Genomic DNA, 27,751 nt, shown 5'->3' with positions numbered 1-27,751 from the left:
GAATCTGTGTAGCAATTATACTGCAGATACATTATAAAATACTCAGCTGTTCTACGTACCTACATATTCAAGCAACTGTTCCATAGCTTCTGCAAATTAAGTATTGTTCCTCTGTCTTTTTAGTTAACAGTGAAAACTGTCTAGATCAGAAGTTACCTTTCTTTGTGTGGTGTTCTGCAACATTTTGTATTTTATTAATGTTCAGAATTAATTGCTTTTCCAAGTAGTGTCACTTCCCAGAAACTTTCCCTGTTTTATTTTTTAACTTAACCCCTGGCAGCTGCTGTTAGACTTCATAATAAGTATTTAAGCTGATATTTTACTAGTTGTCCTGAAATGAAATATTCAATATTTTTAAATATTAACCACTTTAAAAAATACCATGTGATTGGCAGGCTTTGGTATATTACTTACAAAATATTTCACTAAGTGCTAGTAAGATGTGGGATATTTTCAGTCTTCAGGAATACAACTTTACCAATAAAAAATGGAAAGAAATCAAAATGCAAAGAAACCAAAGCATTACCATTATAGAGATGCCCTTTCCTCTTTATTCTGATTTAGATACTAGTCTAAAAGGGAAGAAAATGACATGTTGCTAAATTAGTTATTAATGTAGATATTTTACAGATTAAGACTTATCAGAAGATCCTGGGTATCTTCATGGACTCAGAGATCTGAGATCAGAAGTCTGGTCTTGTTCAGTGCACATAAACAGCCCTGGCTGTGGGATGTGTTGTTGGAAGAGGCGCTGCCTATAGCTGACTTCTTTTCATGCTTGCTTAGTGCGTTGTCTCAGCAAAGCAGACATGGGCAAGACAGCGAGGTGGTAAGAGAAAATCACCAAATGCGGTGAAAGCTGGGAGTACTGTCAAAGTAGCAGGATGTCTTTTTTATTAGTCTGTCTCAAGAACATTAGAAGTGAGCAGGATTGGTTTCTTTTTGTATGCAAAAGCTTTACTGACATTCTTTTGCCTTTCCCCTTCCTCCCCTGGTGCCCTGCAATGATGAATAGTGGGGAAAGTTTTGGGACATATAACAAACTTCTGACCTTGGAGCCTGAATTTCCAAGAGATGTTTCCTGGCAGCTGGTGCAATTTCTCTCTGAGCTCTGTTTGAATTATTTATTTGTTCATCCAATAAGCGTATTAAACAGAGCACTTAAGCACTGGCTACAACAGAATGTTGTGCTTTTTTTTTTTAGATTACATTAGGTTCCAGTTCAAAATGATAGGTCCATGAGTCAAGAAACTAACTGAAACTACTGAATATGTATCTGTGTGTAGATGCTGTACTGTGTGTGCCACAAGTACAACATTCATGCATATTTCCCATGAAAGGATGGATGGTTTGTGACTCATTGCACTAAAATATGCCTCAGGATGTGTTTTTACAACAGTTGTTTGGTGGGTCACTTATTTGTGTGGTGTTTCTTTGTTCAGTGCAAACAAATCACTCAAATGCTTGTATATCAGATAAAAACACCACTCTAAAAATTGTACGTTCATACGCCTCATTGATTTCTCAAATTATACACTGTAAATTATTCTCTCTTCAAACCCAAACAAAATAAAATTACTTATTTTATGCATTCCATAAAGATCTTACTTATCAAGCTATGATTCTATTTCAATAAGACAAGCATGTTTTAGATCCGACCTAACCATAGCAATGGAAACCATGAAAAATGAGTCCTAATTGTGCCCCAGCACAGTCCTCCAGAACACAGACACATAAACCCTGAGGTTTTTCAGAAACCAGCTAGAGATCCAAGTTGTATTTAAAGCACATGCTGGAAGTACACAGGTTACCACACACTTGTCCTCTTTAGTTTGTTTCCATTAACATTGCTCAGCCAGTAGAGATCTTCATTCACACATGGCATTTATTTTTCTTTTAGCTTCTCCCTGACCAGCTGGTCTTACTTCTGGAGTTCCTCTTGGAGGAGAAGACATTGTGTCCTAGAATACTGCAGTGCTTAGAGAGAACATACCAGCTCCGGGAGCAAGATGCTGAGGTAAGTCATGTAAAAATAAATCTCTCTAATGTATGCCACTGTGTTGTTGACTAGGAAAAACAGTGTTCCACTAGGAACCAGGCTCACTACAGGTTTTTTTTTTTTTTCATGTCTGAATCTGAAATTGAATGATCCTAACTCCAGTGTTGTTGCATCTTCATGTGCCATAATAACTCAGTGTTTCTCTGTGTTTTGTGTAGGTAGGTTCAGGTGTGTTTTGCATACTGTGGTAGTAAAATACAGCACAACCCAGATGTCCAAACTATTTTACATGTACCTTAGGCAGCACATTTGTTCAAGTGTTAAATTTTTCACTAAGTTTTTCTGTGTAGTGGAGCTTAGTTTGCTTTTGTTGTGATATGTCTCCAAATGTAATCATGTCTGTTTTAGTCTAAAATTATTTTTTCCCATTGTCAGCTTGTATTGTTCCTCTTTGCATGCTCCAAAGTCTCACTCAGGATTTAGGAAAGTTAGCTTTCCAGAGAGACTACAGTGTTTTCTGGTTTGGGGCCTTAATTTAATGTTTTTTGCACTTGCTTCTGCTAAGTACTGGTGACATTAATAGCCCCCAAGGAAAACACTGCTTTATATGATATCATCCCTGCTCCAAAGTGCTTTATGTCTTTGGGAGGCAAACCGGTAAATCTTTATTACCATGTGCAGAGAGGACTCTTTTAAGTCATATGGTTTTCTTGAGCTGGGAGAGTTCTGAAAATTAATGCAAAAGTGGTGGACGAAAGCACCCTTGTAAACAGCCTTTGCTTCAAGTATGTAGTATTTAGGAGGAGGTAAGAAAGTCAGAGATGAGCATAAATGAGTCTAGAGATGTGTGTGTGTTTATGTGTGTTCATATATATATATATATATATATATATATATATATGTATGTATGTATGTATAAAAGAAGGGTTAATTATGATGTAGCGTACAACCAAGCTACTGTGCAATGAAGGAATATGGTGAACTTAACATTTGGCTCCTGTTTATTTAAAAACTACCTTGCAGTAGGTTGCAGAAAGCCTGCTTGACTTACCCTGTTATTCCTGGAACTTTGTGGCAATTATTAGAATTGAAGGAGAGATCAAAATCTGTCTTATTACTCTTACGGCTGAAGTTGCTGTGCGGATGCTTGGAAAGACTCAGAAATCCAAACCTTTACATAAAGATTGATAAAACAGATATCTACCTTCTAAGAAAAAAATAAATTAAAAAAACCCAACATTTCAATTGCTGCTGTTTATTGGACCTTTTTACTTTTTGTTGATACAGTTTTCCAAATGCCAGATTTATTTTTAATTAGTACTTGAACCAACATTTCTTTTTATAGGTATTAGAATACATTTTAATCACATCTGAATACCAGTGAAATGTCAGAAGTTCTATTATGGGAAGAGGAATTAACAGGGACATAGATCAAAGCAATAGCTGTGTTGTTGTTGCTGTTTCATGCCTATGAATTGTAAGCACCAGGCCACAACCTTCAGTTTTTCAGTTTTTTCCTTCCTCTTCACTTTCATGCTTTCTTTTTTCCTTGCAGTGTTAATGTAAAAGTACGCAAACAATCTATCAGAATGTTTTTGTGAGAAACCTCCGCAAATCATCAAGATTAGGACCTCTATGAAATTAACATAATCTCTATTTTATTTTACAAGGGGAAACCAAGGGTTTAGCAGACAACTCACTTAGAAGTACACCTAAGATAACATTAGCATTAGTATTTTACCAGTCATCAGACCCCAGGCACCTACAGTCCTTTAAAGGGAAGCAGCTCCCATGGCCTCATCTAGTCTGAGGAACAGACTATTTGGGCCTCATTTCTTGTATGTGCACGGGGGATTTTTGTTGTTGTGACCCCAGGGCAAAGAACTGCAGTCTGCGCCTGTTCTTGTCTAGATTAAATTTGTGGATACACAAATCACTTCTAGTGGTCCTGCTGTATTACTGGAGTTCAAGTGTTCTCAGTAGCTAAACATCAGAAATGGATTATTAAAAATAAAAACATAAAAAACTTGCATGCAGGTCAATTTAAAAAAACCTCTCAGTGTCAGAGGGTTTATTCCAAGATTTTTGGAAGTGAGGTTGTCAGCTGTGTCCCATCTAGCAGCAAAAAGTTAAGAAATAAACTTGTTTCCTTATTTTTGAAAAGTAACATTTAAATTCACAATCATCTTCGAGTAGGGATAAGCAATGATATGGCCAATAGTGTGAGAGGCTACATACACAAAGGAGTTTGGGTTTTTTTTATGTATTTTCACAAATTTTGGTCTTAAAATTCATACATGATAATTTTGAAGATTATTGCTGGGGGTCCATCTGTCCTGCACAAGTACAGCATGGAAAGTCCTTGCCTGGAATGTAAAGGTTGATCTCTCTTGAAGAGAGATCTGCACCTACTCAGTGCAGCTCCTTTCCTCTCAAGTTAGGCTTCAATTCAGATACATAGGCTCAATGTCTATCTTCCTACTTGAACAGACATTTGAATGCTTCTTTTAACAAACAAAAAATAAATCACAGGTTAAGTAACATATTTGCGATTCATAATGTCTAACTTTGGAGCCACAAGAGCCAGAACTGTGAATGGCTTAATCACATTCCAGATAGGTCTGCCCCTAGTCTTGGATGCCAAGAGAGGCTTGTAGGGCATCTGCCAAATTTCATAATTTGTGACTCCTTTCCGCTTTTTGCAGTCCACTTCTGTAACAAATAATTATTTCATTTTCCATTTATTCCTCAAACCTTGGAACATCTGAGAAGACACAAAAGTACACGTTTGTTTTCAAAAGATTAAATTCATTGATCTGAGCTATTTGAATTGAGCATATCCAAGAGATCTTTGTTTTAAAAGCAATAAAGGTTTCAAAGTTTATCACCATTTTCCGTTCTTCTCTCTGTGCCTTCCGCCCATTGTGGCTCTGCCAAGTAGTGTCAGACAAGTGGGAAGCAATTGGATTGTGTCCTCAATTTTCTCTTCCTGTTCCCCCTGTCTTGTTGTGCTGCTTCCCACTACATAACAAAATAACTCATGCACAGGCTACATCTCCATGACATACCACATCCTGCATTGAAGAGAAGCATTATAGAAGCTGGCTGTATTTTGAACATGACAAAGTCCAGCTGTAAGTTCAGCTGGCTGAGGAGAAATGGGATATGTTATAAAGCAGCAGCTACAGTTGCCATCAGACCGCACAGTGGGATAATAAAATTTAAAGTGGGTCTGCTGTTGTTTTTGTCTTGTTTCTTTCCAAAGTGGCTGTTCTAGACAGCTGTTTCATTTATTCAATATCTAGCATCTGGCAGAATGTGGAGAGTTGGTCTACATGGAAAGTTTTGGGTGTCTAGTATTTTTTAAAATCAGTCTGACCTTTATGACATCTCTTCTGATATGACAGTGCAATCTTATCTCATTTGACTAAGCTATTGTGAACTTCCATGTAAATAAAGCGAGTAAATCATTTACAAAAGACAGCACCATGAGATCTGGGTTAACAGTCAATGAATCTCTTAGCTAGGTGAGCCCTCTCATTACTCCCCTTATTTCTGTTCTTCATTTGGCCAAAGGCCTGTAACTTGTGGGCACACAAGGACACAGAATGGCTGAGTAACCTGCAAAATAATGAAAAATGTGACAGGAAGAAGATCACAGCCATAGGAGAAGAACAGTGGGTGTGACACTTTCAGTCCTATTTAAGACTTGGTGATATTTCTGCAAGTGTGTTTTACTTGTTGCTGAATTATCTAAGTGGTGATAAAAAGTACGGAATGTGGATGGAGCAGAAATATTTATGGTGTACTTCCCCAGATTTTTCACTGTAGAGTTAGCTTTCCCTTCTTTCCTACTGCAGATATCACTTTTTTCTTGCCTGCACAGCATATGGAAAGCTGCTTTGTTGTGTTTCCTTGTCTCAGCAAGCAGATTGAAATGCTCTTCACTTATATAATGCTTTCCCTGTATTTGGGATCATAATGTGGTATATTTTGGGGAGAAAGGAGAAACTAGAACTCTTTCTGCTGTAAATGTGAGTAAAATGAGTTAAGATCATAATACCGTCATGTGGGTGGCATAAAGCTGTTCTCACACAAGTACTTCATTGTGCATGAGGTCTGCCTGTGTGACCAAGGCTGTGAAGTGATGGCATCTTATTTCACTGACAGAAATGCACACAAACCATCTAAGGTGCTTGTCATCCTACAAGTGGTGAGAATTCTGTTATGGCAAAAATAACTGTGGTTCATTGATCTTTCCTAGCCTGTGAAAAGCTGGCAGATGTGGAAGTACAAATGAATTTTTGTCATTTCCCATGTGATGGTGACTGTGTTGAGCTGAGCACATTCTCAGGTTATATAATTCAGCTGTCCTGCAGATTGTGGATGGGCATTGTTTGAGGGCATGCTTATGGAACAGAGCTCTGTGGACAGCACCGTAAAACTGGGTGGGAGAAGGGAACTGCTTGGGAAAGGTCAGTGCACGCTTGAAGAAGGCACTTGGTGAGCTTTACTTTCAGCACAAACACTGAGCCAGTCCTCCCTTGGGGCAGGGACTCGGAAGCAGTGTTCAGCTTTTGAGTTCAGTTAGTAATGTATTGCAAATACCTCCACAGGCTTGCCAGTCCTTCCTGACTCAGCTGTGTAGCAACAGGTAGGCACGTTTCACATAGTGGCATTGCAACCACAGGGAGAGAACCACGGTTCTTTTCCTTAACTGATGTCATTGTTGGTATGAACCACCAAATCAGAAGATAAAAAAGGTGACATCTTGAGCTGATGGCTCTATTACAGGGCATTGCTTTCTAGTGATTTTTTTTCTGCAAGAGTAAAAATAGTTTCTGTACTTATTTTGTATTTAAATATACAGGTTATTACACAGTTTCAGCTCAAGTCAGGAGGAGATGTGTTATTTTGGATAAGACAGTATGTTTTGCAGGACTTAGAAATCTACTGTGAAAATTTACCAGGAGTGCAAAATAAATTTCACCTGTCTTTTCCTTTCTGAATATTTTAGTTAAAGCATTATTGTGCTGCTAGACATAAGTATGGCTACATTGAATAATTTTTTATTTGCAATTGAATTGCAGTTATCACATCAGGAACCTGATATAAGTAGTCTAGAAAAGTATAATAAGGAACCTAGAAAAGGCTCTGTAGACGAGTCAGTCTGCAGGGTAGGTTTGTTTCTGGCATAAATCATATTTGAGGTTTGTAGACTCAGCCATTACTTTTCATTAAATGGAAAAGAAAGAAGAAATATATGTTTTCCCAAAAAAAATCTCTTTACTATTATCAGTCTGAGGCTTTTCACACACATCCTCATAGAAATACTATTTTTTCCCTGCTCTACTTCCAGTTCCTTATGCAAATCCTTGCAAATATATCTCTGTCATAGAAAGCCCTTCCCATTTTCACTAGAAAAAGGGCTAATTTCAGGGTATATTGTAGACTGTCCTCTTTGCTGATAAATGTGTTGACTGAAGCCACAGCCACTTGCAACATGTCCTCTGTGATCTTGAAAAAATTTCAGTCTTCACTATGTTTCATGTTCTTGTTCATGTTATATCTAAATACAATTTGCAGGCTCTTTGGCACAGACAGTATTGGTATTGATTTTGATATTGATATTGGTTAAGATAGTTTTTCAAAAGCGTGCATTTGCAGGAGTTGGATCTTTTCCCAGTGAAAGGAGCTTAGAAAAGGGTAGCTTTTAGGAAGGTGGCACTTGCTTCCCAAAGATGAGGTCCAAAATTCAAAGCTAAGAAAATTGGAACAAGATGAGGGAAAAACGCTTCCAGTGACAGCCATGGGAGTCCTCCCATGAGACTCTGGCTCATGTGCCTATTGTGACTGAGTGGATGTGTTGAGATGAATTTGTAAGACTGGCTGAAGGATAATCTCAAGTAGCTATAATTTGGGTTTGTTTTGTTTCCACATGCAAAGTAGGGGGGCTTTTCCAGCCACTTGAGAAGAACAGAAAATCCCTCCATCAGCATTTGCTGAAGGGTATGATCAGCACATGAGATTTGTGGAGCACTGGAAATAGCTCTCCACCAGTCAGCACTCCTAGTCCCACACACCTCCAGGAGCCAACAGCAACGTGTTTTTTCCAAATGATCTCAGTGGCTGCTGGTGGCATGAGCAGGAGTTTTTGTGCCCTGACTGCTGCCATTACTGGTGCTGTTCGCTTATCACCTGATTCTTCTAACCAGTTCTGAACTTAATTTTCTCTGTGTTGCAGTCCAGAAACTTAGCACAAGTTGGAAAGCAGAGGAGCTGATGGTAGGAGGGAACCAAATATGCAACTGGGTTAGTTTGGCATTTTATTACTGCTTTTCCAAAGAATCTGTGGAGGAAGGAGTTGGAGATAATTCTGTGTCCTATTGTCCCGCAAGGAGAATGAAGTAGAGTCCTCTGGGCTTCTGAACTCAGACCTAAAGGTTTTCTGAATTGGATGCAATTGCTCTACATAAAGTTTTACTCAATATTTCTTTGTTGGGCAGTATAAACCCGATGCTGTAATACAAACCACCAGCCTTTGTTATGAAATTTTAAAAGTTATTTTATTTGCATATATATGATAGCACTGGCATAGTGCCTTTGACAAGGAGGGGGTACTTCTAAAATGCAAACAAAATCCCCTAGCTGCCAGTAGTAGGGATGTTCCTCTGAGGTTTGCTTTCTTTGGCAGGTTTTTTTGGTTGGCTTGTTTTGGTTTTTAATTCTGAAAAAAATCTGAAAATATTTTTATTTAAAATAAACTTTTTTTGAGACTTCATCCAAATAGCTTGTCTAATACTTCTCATTCCTGTTTGAAGGCTGGCTGCAGATGCAGGGTATGCCTGAATAGGACCACAATTTGAAAACAATCTTCTGTGCCCTGTGAGGTCTAAATACTTCAAGAAGCAGGACAATTCAAAGGTGCAGATTCTGATATAATTTCTTAACCACGCAGATATGATTCCACCACTGAGTCACTGACTTAATAACATGTGGGTAAAATCTGCTGTCCTACTTTCAACCCTTGTGCCAGTTGGAGTTGCAGTGTTCTGAGAAAGAAGAGAAATTTTGTTGTGTTTTGTGTGGTGTAAGCATTGTCCTAAGCAACAACCATCACTGTATTCCAGCAGCAGGGAATAAAAGAAGTGGAGAAGACGACTAAAAAATGTCAGACACAGAGAAAAATCGAAATGCTCTCATTGCATGAATGAGCATATTTCTTCGGATTTTATAAAATCAATGCATTTTTCACTTAAGAATTTTTGCTGGGCATTGAAAAAGGAAGAATAAGAGTGATGCAAAAGGTCTTTGTCTTTGGAGTAAAAATCTTGTATGTAATTATTCTGAAACTGGAAATCCAGGTTTTAAGCAATGGGAGATTAGAAGGATATGAGCATGGACTGAGTAGACTGGCTGTGACCTAAGTTATGGAAAAAACAGGCAGCTACATTGTTCATTGCTTGGAATTTGAGTCTTATTTTCGTATGGAGTTCCAGATTCTGTCTATGACAGTAATCTTGCCTGGAAATAACAAATGTTTTGACCACAGTCACTGTGGGAGATCAAAGATAAAAGGTTTCTTGCCTCTAGCTACAAGACAGGTGAGGTAAAAGCAGAGGGATAAGAGAGAGGGGCATTAGGCAAAGGGGATAGCTTACTGTTGCCTTACAGCAGCCTTTCCTTTTGCTGAACAGGAGATATAATTTAATAATAATTTATAACAGACTGCTGGTGTGCTTATCTGAAGCTCTTCAGAGTTTAACTTCTACGTCAGATGTATATGTTTATGTGCTTTTTTTCCCATTATAAGTTTGGATTTATAAGTTCAGCATGCTTTTATGTGCATATGTAAATAATCTGTGTTGAAACACATATGCAGACACTATATAGATAAAAATTATAAGCAGACTCTATCTGGAGACAGCCAGAAGAGACCGTGGTAATGAGAAGTGTTTTAATTGCTTGCTATGGTGATAAAAATTTCTGCTGATTCCAGAGATACTGTTGGGATAGTGACAGCTTCAGACTGAAAGAGGGTGGGTGTAGACTAGCTGTTAGGAAAAAATTCTTTACTGTGAGGGTGGTGAGGCGCTGGAACAGGTTTCCCAGAGAAGCTGTGGATGCCCCATTCCTGGCTGTGTTCAAGGTCAGGTAGGATAAAGCTCTGAGCAACCTGGTTTAGTGAAAGGTCTCCCTGCCACTGGTGGGGGTGTTAGAATGAGGTATCTTTAAGGTCTCTTCCAGCCCAACCCATTCTATGTTCTGTCATAATCTAGCCATTATTGTAGATAGGTGTTTCAGTAGGCTGTTAGAGGGAATGTGGGTGGGGCTGTATCTGAGATGGCAGACAGTTGTGTTGCTGCATTTTGGCAAAAGTGTCCATTTGGATGTGAACATGTGCCGCAGCCAAGCTTACCTTCCTGAAGGCATGAGTCTTGTCCCTGCAGTACCCCTCTGATGCTGGCTGCACCTTAGGCTGGGACCTGCACCCTCTGAGGTGCAGGATCTCCTGACCCCCAGCACCCTCTCCATACTCACCCTCAGACTGTGTCTTCACACATGCAGCCATCCTCACCAGAGCACCCTGCCGGGGAAGGAAGGAGCAAGAACTGAGAGCAGGCAAGGTGGCACAAGCATTGTTTCTGTCACCAGCCAGAAGGCAGCCTTGCTCCTGAGAGCTGGCAGCACCACAGCAAAGTGAAGCTCAGCACACATCTCCAGTGAAATTGTTGAAAAGGCAGATGGTGACATCTCTTCTGCCATCTTCATCATGCTGCAAGCTGTGAATGGCACTGGTGCTCCAGCATGCTGAGCAGGCAATAGTGAAAATGCAGGCAAAGGCCTTTGGTTCCAGTATAAATAGTGTATCTATGTTTTAAATTAAGTCTTATTTTTTAAAACCTTTGTTTTTGAAATTATGTGAGTTAACATGCTGTGTTAAACATTTCCTTACCTTACATGCACTATGATATAGGAGCTGCTCTCCCCAGCGTGGGGACAGTGGCAGCACAAATGTGCGTGTTGTGAGAAAAGCCTTCAGGCACCATGTCAATGTGGTCTCCCAGACAGTGCTGTTGAAGCTGTCACACTGCTTTGCTGCTGGTGGCCTTTTCCTCATCTAACTGTTCTCCGGGTCCTTTTCCTATAATCACTTTGTTGGTTTGCTAGAGACCATCCTCTTTTGTATCCATCTCCTGTTAGACAGGGTAAGGAGGAGCAGGCTGAAGAGCATTGAGATTACACAATTAGGCATCCCAACCAAGCCTCTTATTCACAGTGACAGCTTTGACATCAGAAGAGAGACAGCCAGTGCCACCTTTGAAAAAGGATTAGACATGGTTTCTTAGTCTCTTGCCTTTTCTGACTTCTTTTGGAAGCTTTTTTTTTCTACCAACACAGCTGTCCTTGATCACAGATGGGGCCCACATAGGGAGAAGAGTGTCTGGTTTGTAATTGGGAGCTCTCTACTGTAAGCCTGAAGTGGGGGGAAAAATAGGATTTGTCTTCTCCGAACAAGTCCTCAGCATTTGCTGCGTTGCCAAGAGTGAATCCTCTCCTGAAGCGCTATACTTTGGTTGCCGTGCCTTTTTGATCACAGCAAGGTTGCCTGCTGCTCTGCCTGGGCTTTCTGAAGCAGCATGTTTTGTGATTTCTGGCTTCTGTTTGGTCATGTAGAAAAGAGCCTCTGTGCTGGCTGTGGGAAAGATTCAGGTTTTATTTGCAGGTGGAAGTGGAGTCATGTTCACAGCCTGTGGAAGCTGATGAGGTTGCTCTTGAGCAAGGCTATGGTACTATATAAACTTCTTAACATCATGTTAGCTAGAACTGTGTGACTGCTAGAACAGGAGCTTGTGGTTGGAGCAGAGGAGAAAGGTCAGGAAGGAAATACATGCCCCTAAGTCACATTTATAAATGTGAGAAGGCTCAAGTGGGCCCCTGCTGCTGCTTGAGGCTTGCACAGCAGCGGAAGCATGCTGCCTGGCCCATGGGCACACTAACACAGGTACAGGTTCAAATGCTGCCAGCTGCCCCACACTCTGCCATTGACCAGGCAACAAAATTTGCCTTTCAGACCTTGATTATGCCACATTTTTTCTCTTCTAATACTAGATATAGGCAGTTGCTGCATGAGCTCTACCCACAGCTCTTCATCAGTGCTGTTAAAGAAGGAGATGGGACTTACATGTCTTTCTCCATTGTTTCCAGCACCCTTCATATGTGCAATTGCTAGATCTCTGCAGAAGTACAAATCAGAAGAAGAAGAATTCATTACAGAAGTAGAATATTGCTACCAATATTGCCAAAATCTAATATCTGATATTCTGCTAAAATTAGCTTTTAAGTGACCTTTTAGTGACCAGCTCATACTACAGGTTTTAAATTATTTTAGACCTCTACATAGTCCTCCTCAAAATTACAATTAGCTCCTGACAAAGTTTTGATCTGCCAGCTCATTACTGCCTTAGGGTTTCCTGAACAACCATGCTTTTTTTTCTGTTTTGCTGGGGTGTCAGTGGGCTGAGATACTCATGCAGTGCTGCACAGCAGGAAGGGAGGTTGTCCAAGGGGGCAGGAATGGCATGTACAATCCCTTGTACAACCTGGAGCTGCTTATACAATCAGTCATGTCAAATGCAGAGCATGGTGGAGCTCCTTGAGCTCAATCTGCCTGAGGTCCAGCTACTGAACTGTGGTTCATTCTAGTACTCAAATAAGATAGCCATTTTTAAAATTAGAAATGTTATCATCATTTTGACTGTAGCTCTGGAAAATTAAGGGTTTTATACTGAAACAGAGCATTGGACTGTGAGAAACAGCATTAACTGAACCCTGAAGCCATGAGGATCTCAGGGAGAAAAATTGCCTTAAAGATTGCTGCTGCTGTGGTGCTGTATCTGGCCTTTAGATTCTTTGGGCTCTGCAGTACTGTCAGAGCAAGCGCATCAAGACCTGAGAGAAAACTTAGGCTGTGAAGAGTCCAGTTTTCAGTCTAAAACAAAACTAATTTAAGCTGATAGATGGCTTCTTTACTCAGTCTCCTCACAAACTCTTGGCAAACACAATAATCACAATTACAGAATCCTTGTAAAAATGATGAATCCATTCTGCTTGCATCCAGTAGGTTTTTGGCTCTTTGAGTACACTCTTTCAGATTGCCAAACTGATTGTCTCTCAACACAATTATAACACAAAAAGCTGGTTCATTCCTTCTGGTGAGCTGCCTCAGCATCCCTCACTTGCACAAGTTTCAATGAAATCAAATTCAGCTTCAAAAGTCTGTGTGTACTGTGACATAAAAGATAGAAGTGCCCACTTGAAATTCAGACTATATAGAATGAAAAGCCACTGGTGTATCAAAGAATACAAACTACTTCAGTTAAGATAGAGGGGAGAAATTGTCATTAAATGCCCTGTAAAATTGGCAATTCTTAGGTTGCAATTCTTCCATGCTAAACAACTGTAAAATCTGTTTTTTAGTTCAAATATTTTCTGGCATCATTTGTTCCTTAATTAGGTAGGCAAATGATCTAATATTTGAATCCAATTTATTTGTAGATAGGAAGAGACTGGCGATAAATGCTTTCAGATGGAACAGAGCAGCATCCAGGTGCTCTGGAATGCTTCTTTATTGTTAATTAAAATTAATCTGTTGTAGCATAGCTTGGTTATTTAAAAAAAATTCTCTATTTTTCCTCTGTGAATTAGAGTGGAGTCTGACCTCTGAGACTCTTTAATTAACATTTAAGACTCAAGTTGTTAAAATAATTTTTTCAATAGAGTCTCAACCTGTATTTGGTAAAGATCACAGATGCCCCACCTTTAATAAAGGTTCCACTTTTCTGGACAATAGTTCTTACTCTATTTCAAATGATCACATTCTTTAAGATCTTTTAAGTACATTGGGTTTGTTTTGTCATTTAGATTTGTTGTCTTATGGCGCCTTTTAAATTGGATCCAGCTATTAGCAAAGTGTACGAATTTTCCCTGAAGCTAGACTCCCATTCTGCAAACCAAAAGCTTAGTAAAGTCTAACTTTTTTTCTCCCTTTAATAAAGGCATGGTTTAAATTACTTGTTTTGTAAATCTTATGGGTAGACCTCAGAATTGGACTTAGTTATCCTTAAGGGTTCCTTCCAACTTAGCTGTGATTCTGTGAGATTCTCTGATTCATGTGAGGAAAGGCCAAAGACTTGAGTTTGTTCAGCCTGGTGAAGAGAAGGAGTGACCTAATTGCAGCCATCTTGTACCTGAAGGGAGCCTGTGAGAACGATGAAGAGGGACTGTTTGCAAGAGTATATAGTGACAGGACAAGGGGGAATGGCTTGAAACTGAGAGTAGCCTTAGATTAGATATTTGAAAAACTTCTTTACTCTGAAAGTGGACAGATGCTGGAACAGGTTTCCCATAGAAATTTCCCCTTGTGTGGAAATTGCCCCATCCAAGACCAAGGCTGCATGGGGCTTTGAGCTACCTGATCTAGTGGAAGGTATCCCTGCCATGGCAGCAGGGTTGAAACTACATCATTCTTAAAGTCCTTTTAAACACATTCCATTCTGTGATTCTGTGATTGTGTGGGCCAGGGGAGAATAACATGGATTATGCAAAACAATTTATCACCTGGGTCAAAACCAGTAAGTATCTCTTTAATTTAAGACATGTTCAAAATATATTTTAAAATATTTTTTCTCAGTTATGTATGTCACTGGGAGCTTTTCTTTTGAAAGTCAAGCCATCTATTTGGTACCTTACACAGCTTTAGTCTGTCAGCTTCAAGCAGTCTCCCAAAAGGTCTTGGCCCAGGTTGTTAAAGGGACTGCCTTAGAGCTGGATTATTAGAATATTTTATGTAAATTTTCCCCCCTCAAATAATCTCATGCAGCAGCTTGCATTGTCTGAAAACAGAGCAAGCAAAATTTTGCTCTTCGTATCTTCCATTGAGCTATCTAAATGCAGGTATTTTTGAGTTACAAAAAATATTGTGCAATACTGTGTATTTTTCTTAAATTAAAAGATATTATGAGGCTCCTGGAATTCTTTGTATAAGCTGCTGCTCCCATATTTGGGACTCTGCTGTCTGGCAGTAGCATCCCTTCATTATGTTTCCTGTAGGTATGTGCCAATACTTTAGATCTCAATGTTGTTGGTACTCATGAAAATTAAATTTTGTACCTGAGACATTGAGTCTTTCTGTCTTCATGTTACTGGACCGTGCCTCAGAAATACACTACTAATATGAGTATTGCATTTCAAAACACGCAGTTACAAACTTCATTTAGCTTAAAAACATGGCAGTGGAGAGGCCTCCCCCATCTCCAAAAGCAGGGTGGGAAGACAAAGCAATTTCCAAGCAATGAGGGTCCATCCACAAGGAGCCTGAGGTATCAGCAGGCCTCCGTCACTCCTCTGACCTACTTTTCCCCGTCCTTGGGAGTGCCAGCCATCAGTCCTGGACTCGGGAGGACGGCTCTCACCCTGGTATTGCAGGCTGCAAAAATAAATTTCAATTCCAGTATCAGCATGTGGGTCCTTGCAGCTGCCAAACCAATAAGAGCGTGAGTGGGTGGGTGGGTGAGCAGTTAAAGGTGTTGCTTCAGATCCAGCAAAGTCCTCTGTGCTTTCTGCCAGCAATAACAGGATGGATTGCTGTAAATTACCTTTCAGGTTTAGTTTATATTGTTTATGGTGTAACCAGCCAAAAGGACGTATGCTGTGAATCTCTGAACTGTAGAAGAGCACAGGGAAACATAAAGAGAGAAAACTGCAAGAGAGCTAATGAATTCTTATTTTTGCCACTGAGCGTTTGCTCCTGGGAGGAAAAGAAAAGCCAAGAAGAGCATGCACAGGATGTGGTATGGTTAGCCCAGTCCGACCACAAGCAACTTGGTTTTCTAAATTTCCTTTTGAAACTGTTTTGTTGAAAGTGCCTGTTCGCATGACTCATTCATTAGGCTGTGAAGCTGTGGGGCCCATTTTACTCTTGTCACTCTAAGTATTGGATGAGACGCTGGGAACTGGGGGTTTTTTTTGCACCCTGCCCTTATGTGACTAAAATTCTTATGTTTGTGGAATCAGCCTCAGGGGTATGGAGTATCAGAAAAAATCCTTTATAGTTCATGTGTCTGAGAAACTGTTTTAGCTGCAGTTTGGGCAGCACGGCTGTCTACACACCATATGGCGCAGGGGGCAGGAATGTAACCAATGTATTTCAGTCCACATTGTGCAAGGGCCCCCTGCCCCTCCTGCACTCAGAGCCAGCCTTGATTTCTGTGCTCTGCTTTCTGGGGTCTTGCACAAGGCAGAGAGCAGGGCTGACTGAGCTGATGGTTTCACAGGCCCTTCAGCAGACATTGGCTCTCCTGCAGTTTGCTCTGCCACGGGAATATTTGGGGCAGACGGGAGGCAAATGTGTAATCTGAGGAGAAGAGGCATGCTGTTCCTGCCCCAGCTGGCAAAGTGCCAGCGTTTCAGGTCTGGGAATGTGCTGGGATTTGTACTCACCCTGGGAAAGAAAGGGAAAAAAGCAAAAGAGAGAAAGAAAAGTGTGTGCTGTCTCAGATCTCACTCAACAAATAAATATTTTTCCTTTTAACTATTTGAATAGATGTTGGTTGCTAAGGACAGAAACCATATGGAGGAAGGAACAGTTAAGGGAATAGGCATAGCTTATTCTGTGTTTTCCAAAGCCATCGGAACTCAGGTGCTCAGGCCCTGATGCAGTGTCAGTCATACATGATGTTAATATGTCAGGAAGTAAGAATGCCTTCAGAGAGAGAGCTTCCCTCCTGCTCTCAATGCAGCTACAATGGTTGCACCAAGAAAGGTGTTTTGGGGACAAACTGGCTTCTGTGCTCTTTCAGCCAGGTCCCTGCTTGTTATAAAGAGAACTCAGAAATGTAGGCCCTTAAGTTTTGTGACTCCACCTCTACATCAATAAATACTTTAACAACTGCAGGGGAAATAACAGCTCCACCAGGAGGTATGAAGACAGCCCCATCCCTGCTGTTAAAATATCCTCACTGAAGGCACAGTTTGAGGTCATGAGCAGCCACAGAAGCTGCACTTGATTGCCTACCTCCTGGGTAAGTGCTGTAACTGCTGGATCATGAGATGTAGAAGAGCAGTGATCACAGGGGGGAATAACAGAACCTTTCTCCTCCTCATGTTTCTCCTCCTTGCTATCAGAATACATTAGGAATTCTGTTTGGATTGTTTGTTATGTATGGAAGAATCTGCAGAGTAAAGTGTACCTGCAGTCTTTTAAATGTGTTTATATTGGTTTACAGATAGGAGAGGTGTATAGTTAAGTTTTGATTCTGGGTAGTTTCATCTGGGCAAGGAGGTGCTTGGTGCTGAAAAACACCCTGTAACAAAGCTGGGAAGATTTCCTGGAGAAACATTTAGTCTCTCCTGAGAGAAGCAGCAGCTGGGTAGGGTTTTGAAGGTCTGCCTTATGAATATGGGCATCTACAGCAAAGTGAATTGAATCTTGGAAAGCCATTTCTTTTGTAGATTTAGCTGTGGTTCCACTAGCAGGGATCCTAGCAGCTGCTGGGTTTTTTTTGCTATATTCAGCAAAAAGCTGTAAGAGACAGCAGTTATTCCCTATCATGCACAGCACTGTAGCTGTAGATTTAGTATCTTTCAAAGCAGTGAGTGCAAAATCCACCCAGCCCCAAAACCTCAGTTTTTTGTTTTCCTAAGGTGTCTTCAAACTATTTTGTATAAGGAATCAGCTGAAAAAAGGTATCAAGTACACAGGACATGTGGGCATTTATGACTTGTTATTGTGCTAATAGGATTGACATCTAATCTAATGTAATTCTTTGAAATTTTTTCCAGAGCTAAAAAGTTGGCAGGGACTAGGATGAAAAGGAAATTATTTTCAAAATCTTATTTCCAAAAGCAAGAGTACCTTTTCCCCCATGCTCCCTTTCTGTCTTCAGTTCTCAATTTCATCACTACATTTGTCATTCAGAGAAAGGTTCCTATTCAGATACTTGATATGAACACAATTTGGACTCAGTGTCAAAAACTACTAAAACTGCTGACATTTCACTCTTGCTATGAAAGGTGATTTTCATTAGGTGCCCTGTCTTTTTAAAGATGGTAAGAGAAAAGGCTGAAACAGAAGCATTGGGAGTTATTCCACTTAACTGCTTTTGTTTACCATCAGTGCTGAATTGCTAATGGAATATAAAACGTTAGGCTTACCACTGCCTGCAATCAGGAAAGCCTTACTGGAGAGTAAGATGACACTTAGGCCACAAGAGTGGCTAAGAACAAAGTCTAAAATGTAAAGACAACGCACATGTAATTCATGTTCATACTACTTAAGTAAAAATATTTTTTCAGTTGTAATTTGCTTGAAAACTTTGTTACAGTGTGTCAATAACTGTTTTTATCAATGTGTATTGGTAGAACAGCATGACAGCTTTTTAAATGCAGATGAATTTTAAATGCTTAAGAATGTGCTTAAAATCTGTTAGTAGCAAAACTGATTCATTTAAGTGAAAGCTGTCTGTTTCATGGGTTGATATCTAACTTTTATCCTTTTGGCATGGATTTAATATTGATACAGAATTACATTTAAGCCTTTTTATCATGTGTATGATGCACTTAAATAGGGGATATTATCGGTTATATTTTGTGGCTTCTCCAGACCTTTGCAGTGGTAATCTGTTTCCTGCCACCCTCCTTTTGACACTATGAAAGAAATAACCTCTAGCCTAACTTAAAAGGAAGAAAGTCAAGACTAGAAACAGTGGCAGGGAAAAGATGCTGCAGATGTGTGCCTGGATCTGGGTTAGTTTCTAGCACCAAATCCAGAGTTTGTCTTTGAGCATCCTGGTTTTCTGAAGCCCGAGGGGCACAGAGTTCTGGCTCCTCTGTCCAGCTGACTGACTTGTCAGGCTGCAACCTGCCAAAAGACACAAACCCAACAAAGTTGAAAAAGCCAAACTGGTACAGATACATTGTCAACACTCAGACAAAATACAAGGGTTTGTTTGTTTGTTTGTTTTTACCTAGTTTTACTTTTCTTCTGAAAGGTTCGTCATCGGTGGTGTGAACTTGTCATTAAACACAAATATGAGCCTGGGTATGGAGACATTGAGAGATTCCTTAGAGAGGATCAGGTAAGTTACATTGAACTAGCATTTTGAAAACAATCAACTTTTTAACACCCTTATGCTGAAATAAAAAAAACCAAAAAGTATATTTTCTTGCTGCAGTTTGTCAAAAACTTGGCTGTGTATTCATCTTTTTCTTCTGTGGGCGTCTAAACATTTAGTTTAAGGAAGCCACTTAGGGTAGGGGTACTCAACGCCACCTAAACCTAAAGACTGCTTATCCTCTGTCAAGTGGGGAAATAGGATAGAATTCCTCCTCTCCTTGCATTTTATGCAAGCCAGAGGTATGAGTGATGCTAGGAAGATACTTCTCAGCAGGTTCCTTTTGCAGGATGAGGAAGTAAGTGTGGCTGTGAATGTCAATGCAAGTATGGGATAGGTGCAAAGCAGTCAGTGGTGTGGTAACCTTAGTTTTGAAGATGACAGCCAGAAGTAGTATAGCACATCCAGGGAATGCTAGCCCCTCCATGGGTAGGAACATTGTAAGAGAGGATTATGAAGGCATTAAGAGGGTGGACATACATAATTCCTTTACTATGGCCTTACATTTAGGCCACTGTGAACTTAGAATTCTGATTGCACTGCTGCCTTGTTCTTTTTCTGTTTTCCCTTTTATGTATCTTTATGCACTATGAGCCCTATAAAATCGAGACATTCACTGCCTAGAGTGAATTTTAAATATTTAAATATATGTTACAAAATAGAAGTTGGTGAAGATACATCAAAATCTAGGCAAGATATTAATGTCTTTACCTTTTATGCTGACAACGAACAGAGCTGTTTACAGCCAATGAGGATTTTCTGCTTTCAGGCAACACAGCACAACTGAATTACTGCAGTTTGTCATGAGTTCTTCTAGCTTGGAAGTATACCTCCTATTTATATCTGAGCCAATGAACAGGCCCCAGAGCTCTCGGCAAGCTCTGTATTAAAACAAACAAACAAAAAAGACATAAAATAACATTATTTCATAAGGAGTTACATGGATTGTGCTATTTATATTCTATGAAAGGATGGAGATGACCACCAGCAGAACCTGGGTGTTTGGGGTTCAGGAAACCCTTGAGCTGATAAAACCATACAGAATTATGTCAAGTAAAGACATTTTCTGCAGTGTAGGGAAATAATTTTTTGCAACTTTTTAATGTAATCTCCATTTCATTTACTCCAGCAGTGCATATAGTTAATGGCACAACAAGCTTCTGGTGTGATTAGTACTTAGAGCAGTTGCATGTCTGTACTGATCATGTAACATGGCATTTTTAAACGTCGGGGGGGAAATGCAAATGGACTGTTTAAATCCTTTGAAGTTCTACAAAACACTAGTGTGTTTACTGCATATAAATATTTAGACCTAGGGGAGAGTTATTAATGCTGAGTAGAGAAAGTACCTCCTATAGTAAGAAAATGTCACCATTTAAAAAATTCTCAATGAGAGCCCAGCTCCATTTGTGTGGCTGCCAGACCTTGGTGCAGCTGCAAACCTTGGAAATCTGAGGTTTTGGTTCTCTTGGTGTCACAGTGTGCTTAGGGAATTGGCAAGGAGTCTGGCAGGTTCTTGCCACTCTGGGACTTTCTCCTTTTACTTCTCTCATTTTTAAATTTTAAATGTCTCTTCTGGCTGAAGAGGTTTTTAAGGCTTACCAGCCAATGCTAGAAATTGCGAGGAATAGCATTAAAAATTATTTTTTCTCAATGCTGTCCAAATTTTTCTGCTCCTGCCAGTCCAAAAAGTAACTGTAAAAGTCAGCGTGCTAAGCTGCTAATATTTTGTAACATATGGAAACCTATCTTGGTAAGTGCAGTTTAACATTTACTGAATTCCTGTAATTAGCTGAAAAAAATGTATCATCAGAAAAAAAAAGACAATCTCCTGTAAGATTCCTGTTAAGCCAGAGCTTTGTTGGCAGTGGTCAAAGGGGCCCAGATCTCCTCACAAGAGCCCCATTACCTTTTTTTATAGCTGCTATGTCCAGAATAAATAGTTAGGAAAAGCCTGCCTTCATACCCAAACAGAATTTATGCATGTTAAACTGTATCTCTGATATAAAGGGAGTCAAACACAGATGTGACCATATTCAGTTGATGTCCAGTTACAGAATTGCCAAATGGGAATTTTAAAGTGGAGTACTTCAGTTTTTGCTCATGGATATGTGAGTAAACATGACAATTGGAAAGAAAATGTGTATCCTGTTGAAGGAAGGAGAAGCTTTTTTCTTAAGGGGCATTTGGAAAAAAATCAGATAGTTGGTAAAAGGAAACAGTATTCAACTTGAACAGTGGCAAGGGAAGTGGAGTGAGGAATGATTTTCTTGTCATGCCATAACACAAATCCTTACATTAATAATTATTAATCTGTTTTTGCAGAGTCAACACAGCATATAGAGCAGTGTCCTTAGACTAAACAGACACATGTTGCCCAATAGATAAATGACACAAAACTCGGATAAGTTTCAAGTTTTGTGCGGTGCTTTATTAAGGGCCCGGGGAGCCGGTGGACTAGCGTCCCAAGCTCGAGCCCCCAATTTCACGTATGGGTGCTTCTCTCTTATACATGCAATTCATAACAAAGTTTCTAAGGAACAGTTCCCTTTGCCTAGTCACAGACGCCTTGTGATACATTCCTTGGTTCATAAACAAGATCATTAATCTTGTTTATCTTATTCTAAGAGCATTGTATGCTGCCTCTAGATAGGTTAGCATTCTTACTTTCTTACAGTAGTTTAAATATTTATTAAATCTCTAAGACTACTTGCTAGGTTACACACAAAACTCAACACACACTTTCAACAGCTACAAAACTGCTTTTAACAAACTAATTCACACACAACTCACTATAATTAAACATTTTGCTAAATTTCATTTCTTTTCCAACAAACTCTATGTTCTTTTAACAGTAGCAAATCTAATGCCATTCTGTTTTGTAGGGTCATTCTTGATGTAGCTTGCAATTGCAAATTTAGATCTTTAAATCTCTTCTTAGTAGCTGCTGCTAACTTTTCTGTCTGTCCTAACAAATTGTTGAGCATTTCTCTATTTCGATATGTCGCTACCGGAGGGAGTAACGACTCTAATATCTATCTAAATTGTACTCTTTAGCTAGGCTCATGCTACTGCTCTTCTAGGGATTCTTCTCTCTGAGTCTTTTTTTTTTGGATCAATCTATTCTGTTTCTAGTATGGACACAATGTGGGAACCTTTAGGGTGATTTGTGTTACTGATCTATCTAGAGGTAAATGTGTGGTCCACTGTCTGTGTCTCAACACTCAGACTAAATTTCTAGGACTATGCACAGTAGTATCTCTGCAATCTATAGGTCTGTCTATGGACTCTCTGCTAACCGTGTGATCATACCCCCTACACTCACATCTCTACTTTAATGCCATTTTCACCGGTACTAATCTAACTCGGTCTTCCGGTGTATCACATGTAAAAACTTCAGTACAATTCTAATCTTCTTTCTGCGGTCTGAACTCTCGGGAAGATGTAAACATGATGAGGGCTCTATAATGTGACTGATTCTTTACTCTTGACCACTGGATGCACCATTGTACTTCTCTAAGGTAATTATAGTGTTCTAAAACACTGGGTCTCCATAATGTCTTCTAACTATTCTAGGTGTCAAAATTCTGTGTGACATTCTGACAACTCATCTCATTTTGGTGGGATTTCGTTCTTATTCGTACTGTATTGCATGGCTCATCTATTGGGGTTGCAATTAAACACCTCCTGGTATTTTGAATCTAACCATAATGATTGGATTTCTTTTCACATTCTTCTCTAGTCATAGCCCGAATGGTCATACACAAATCTCTCTATACATTTACTGGTTTGGAAACTGACTGGCAGGACTATGACACATTCTTGAATGTTTCAGGCATTTTGGTTACTGGTATTATTCTCCAGGGAATTGGTTCACTTGCAGCCTGTGGTAATGGCAGGCAAGCTGTTATTTTAGTCATGTTCTGCATGATTCCAAAATCTCTGATTAATTTTACCACTAAGTTTTCTTGCTCAGTATTTCGTTCTATTGTATCATTAACTTCTTGTCTACTCCTTCTACCGTGTCTCTGTAAGGATAACATCATTCTGTCATGCCTCCACCATGCATTTCTTATTCTAGGATTAGTGACATTCGACCACCCACAACTTTTGCCTTCTTTCTCTCACTAACTGGTCTCGTCCTCTATTCTGTCTCAGGTCAGTTCCCTATTTTGCTTCTACTATTTGACTTAAAGGTTCTTTTGATATTTTGATCTTACTAGGAAGGAACAATTTATTCTGAGAGGTGTCCTATCTCACATGTCTACTGCCATTGATACTGGATTAACTTTTATGTTTTCAGCACGATCTCTTGTCCATGGCAAAACTCTCATACTCACTCTTTTGTAATTAAAACTATCTTGTATTTTGACTAAACATGTATATTCTCCTGTATCGTTTGTGGTTACTTTGGTAAGATTCAGTACCGTGCTTCTTTGTTGTTTATCTTGATCTCAACTGACTCCTATCTTGCCTCGGCTTTTTTCAGCCTTCCGTTGCCTTATTGCAATAACTTCACCGGCCTCAACTTTCTGGCTGTCAAATATAACACAAGTTAATTGAACATCTATCTCTTTCATGACTGTTACCTTTGTTTCTTCAACCTGTACTAGAGTAGACCCTTGAACGGGTACTAGTCTCATGATTACTAGCAGTAATATAATTAAGAAGGCGGCTTTGCGCGGAAGATCATCCGGGTTGGAGACACTATCTGGGTTTCTCATTGGAACGGTGCCTTCTTTACCTTGATGTAATGGATCTAAGCATCTATCTCCTGGACTTTCAGCGCCGTGTAGGTCGTCATCATCACCTGGTGGGGTCCGCTCTATGATTCCTTTAGCAGATCTGTGATCCACTTCTTGACGTACACCTGGTCCTCAGGCTGGATGTCGTGGACAGAATTCTCCAGCGTGAGCGGTCTATTCCACTGTAACGTATTTCTTAAAGAATTCAAGATCTTATTAGGTGACATAACATACTCTGCAATCGCCTGGTCTCCACTCACATGTACCTCTCCTTTTAATACGGTTGCATGATATGGTTTGCCATATAGTATCTCATATGGACTTACGCCTACCTTTTCTCTTGGTTTAATTCGAATCTTGAGTAAGGCTAAAGGCAAAGTTTGAGGCTAGTGCAGTTTAGCTTCCTAGCAAATCTTTTTGATTTGTCCTTTCAGGGTTTGATTCATCTTTTCTACTTGCCTACTAGACGGAGGTCTCCAGGGGGTATGCAAATTCTAGGTTATATCTAACAATCATGTTAATTCTTGCACTACTCCGGCTATAAAATGCGGACCCCTATCTGATGACAATCTTAAAGGTACTCCAAATCTTGGTATTATTTCTTTTAACAAGGTTTTTACCACTTCTTTAGCTCGATTAGTTCTACATGGAAAAGTTTCTGGCTACCCTGAGAACCTACATACATACACTAACAAGTGTCTATATCTCTGTGCCCTAGGCAATTCAGAAAAATTAACTTGCCAGTAATCTCTAGGTTGTGGCCTGACTTGCAACTTTCTCATTTGTATTTGTCTCTTAACTACTGGATTATTTTTCAAACATACCGGGCACATTGCATTAACTCTTTTTGCCATTGTTAACATCTGATTAGAGATTATCTCATTCTTCAAAAATTTTACTAATACTTCTGCCCCCCAATGACATTTATTATGTTCTGATTCTAAAATAAATTTCATTATGCGAGTAGGTACCACTATTTGTCTCGTTGGTGTAACATACCACTTAAGTTGATTCCTCTGTGCCTCTAGCAAGTTTATTAGTTTTCTATCTTCTATTGAATATTTGGGCTCTTGATTCAGGTATGGGGTAGCTGGATTTGTTCTTACTGGTACTAATGCCATTTGAGTCTATATTTCTCGTGCCACTTGCCGTGCTGTAACATCAGCAAATCGATTTCTTCTGTAAACGTCTCCTTCCGCAGTCTGATGTCCTCTAACATGCATTACTGCAACTGCTTGGTGACTGTGTGTCGCATCTAGTAGCTGTAACACTTCTTCCCGGTGCTTGATGTTGGTTCTCTGTGAATTCAAAAGCTCTCTTTCTTTCTATAACGCCCTATGTACATGAACCACACCAAAGGCGTATTTAGAATCTGTCTAGATATTAACCCTTTTGTCTTTGCTCAAATACAGGGCTCTGGTGAGTCCAATCACTTCTGCCTTCTGGGCCGAAGTTCTAGGTAACAAAGCTTTTGCCTCTATTACTTGACCTAATGTTACCACTGCATACCCGGCATAGCGAGTCCCATTCTCGACAAAACTGGATCCATCAGTGTATAGTTCCCATTCAGGTTCTTCTAATGGTTCATCCTTTAGGTCGGGTCTGCTGGCATATGCTTGTTCAATTACCTCTATGCAATCGTGCACCAGTCTCCCAGCCTCCTGGTCACTGCGTAAAAACTCTGCTGGATTAACATGATTAGTAGTCTTTATTTCAATATCATCTTGTTCTCTCAGGATAGTCTGGTATTGCAACATTCGACTGGATGATAGCCAGTGACCTCTTTTTTGCTCCAAAACGGCCATGACCATATGGGGAACAAACACTTTCATTTTTGCCTCCAAAGTCAATTTCCGGGCCTCTTGAATAAGAATTATTGTTGCCACCACGGCTCATAAACACGAGGGCCACCCGGAACTTACCGAATCCAGTTGTTTAGAGAAGTATCCTACTGGCCTCTTCTAGGATCTCATTTTCTGGGTGAGGACCCCCAATGCTAGTTTTTGCCTCTCATTCACATACAACTGGAATTCTTTGGTCAGGTCAGGGAGTCTTAGAGCTGGGGCTTCTTTTAGTGCCTGCTTCAATTCCTGGAAGGCCTTCTTTTGATGTGTCGTCCACTCCAACCGATGCTGCTTCAAGGCCTCATACAGTGGCTTAGCTAGGAGACTGAAATTCATGATCTACAGTCGACACCATCTCTAGAAAAGATCTCAATTCCTGATGGTTACAAGGCAAAGGAATAGCACATATTGCCTCTATTCGGTTTACTCCCAAATGTCTCTGCCTTTGTGTGATCTCACAACTGAGATAAATAACACTATTTTTGAGCAATTGAGCTTTTTCTCTAGAAACTTGATACCCTGCTTGGCCAAGCATGTTGAGTAATTTAATTGTTAATTCCACACACATTTCTCTTTCCTTAGTAGCCAGAAAAATGTCGTCCACGTACTGCAGGACTACATACAAGGATGGGGATATTGTTACCTGGGTTATCTTCTATTCTTCTAGCTCCTTGGCCAGTTGGTTTCTAAAAATAGTAGGGGAGTTTTAAATCTCTGTGGGAGTCTCGTCCACGTAAGCTGCTTCTATCTCCTAAAATCAGGACTCTCCCACTCGAAGGCAAAATATTTCTTACTCTCTACTGCCAGTGGGATGCAGAAGAAGGCATCTTTAAGGTCAATCACTGAGAACCATTTAAACTCCTCTGATACAGATGTTAACAAGGTGTAAGGATTAGCAACAACTGGATGTATGTCTTTCACTATTTCATTAATAGCCCTCAAGTCTTGTACCAAACAGTACTTACCATTAGGTTTCTTTACTGGAAAAATTGGAGTATTATACTCCGATTCACATTCCTGTAATATTCCTTGAACTAAAAATTGTTTAATTAACAGGGCTACTCCCCTCCTTGCCTCAAGCTTCAAGGGGTATTGCTTTACCCTCACAGGTTGGGCCCCTTCCTTTAGTTCTACCTTTACTGGCTGCGCAGCTTTAGATTTTCTGGGGACCTCTGACTCTCATACCCAGGGTACTACAGCTTGCTCAATTTCTTCTGGAATAGGAGAGGCATCTACTACTTTGATCACAAAAATGCCTGCTATTTGTTCTTCAGGTATTTCCAATTTCACCTTTCTTCCTTCAAATATTATTTTCACATTAAGTCGGGACAACAGGTCTCTGCCAAGAAGGGGTGTGGGGCAGTTTGGCATATACAAAAATTGGTGATCTAATTCTTTCCCCTCAAACTTAAGATTTAAAGGTTGTAAAAATGGTTGTTCTTCTAGCTTCTCTGTTGCCTCTACCACCTGTACCGTTGTGTCACTCAAAGGTCCGAATCATCTATTGAGTACAGAATATGTGGCTCCAGTATCTAATAATACCTGTAAATCATTCCAGTCCGGATTCTGAGTCTTTATTACCATTTTAACCACCCTTGCCACCCTTTCAGGATCTTCCTGATAACTCCCTGCTGATTGCTTCCATATTACCAAATGCCCGGGGGAGAAAGGCACCTTTATAAGTATCCTTTCTCCCTGTGGTCCCACAGCTTCCTTTAACGGTGCAATTAAATGTGGCCCCTTCTGCCCCTTCTTTCCCTGGCGAGTCCGCCCTGCTAACAGAGTTCTTTTAACACTCTCATTCTTTTCACCATCATCACCATCACTATCGCTCTCACTAGATCTCATTTTTATAGCTATATCCGCAGGGGGAGCAGGGGGCACATTAGGAGCAAGCGGAGCCCTTGGGGGTGCTATACAATAGGACAAATCTTCTTCGATTGAAGGATACAAATTATGCTCCTTTCTTTCTTTACATCTCACACACTC

General features: G+C 40.0%; 1 protein-coding gene across 1 annotated transcript in view; it reads left to right on the top strand.

Annotated features, from left to right (window-relative positions):
* AOPEP (aminopeptidase O (putative)) overlaps positions 1-27,751 on the top strand; it is a 175,058-nt gene that overhangs the window by 142,111 nt on the left and 5,196 nt on the right. Inside the window, exons 13-14 of the mRNA XM_059492960.1 lie at positions 1,901-2,017; positions 19,051-19,137. Of these exons, the coding sequence (XP_059348943.1) occupies positions 1,901-2,017; positions 19,051-19,137 (204 nt within the window). The remainder of the gene's footprint in view (positions 1-1,900; positions 2,018-19,050; positions 19,138-27,751) is intronic.

The sequence above is a fragment of the Ammospiza nelsoni genome, chromosome Z, assembly GCF_027579445.1.
Source record: "Ammospiza nelsoni isolate bAmmNel1 chromosome Z, bAmmNel1.pri, whole genome shotgun sequence".
Lineage (NCBI taxonomy): Eukaryota > Metazoa > Chordata > Aves > Passeriformes > Passerellidae > Ammospiza > Ammospiza nelsoni.
This window is presented reverse-complemented; position numbering and strand designations above follow the sequence as displayed.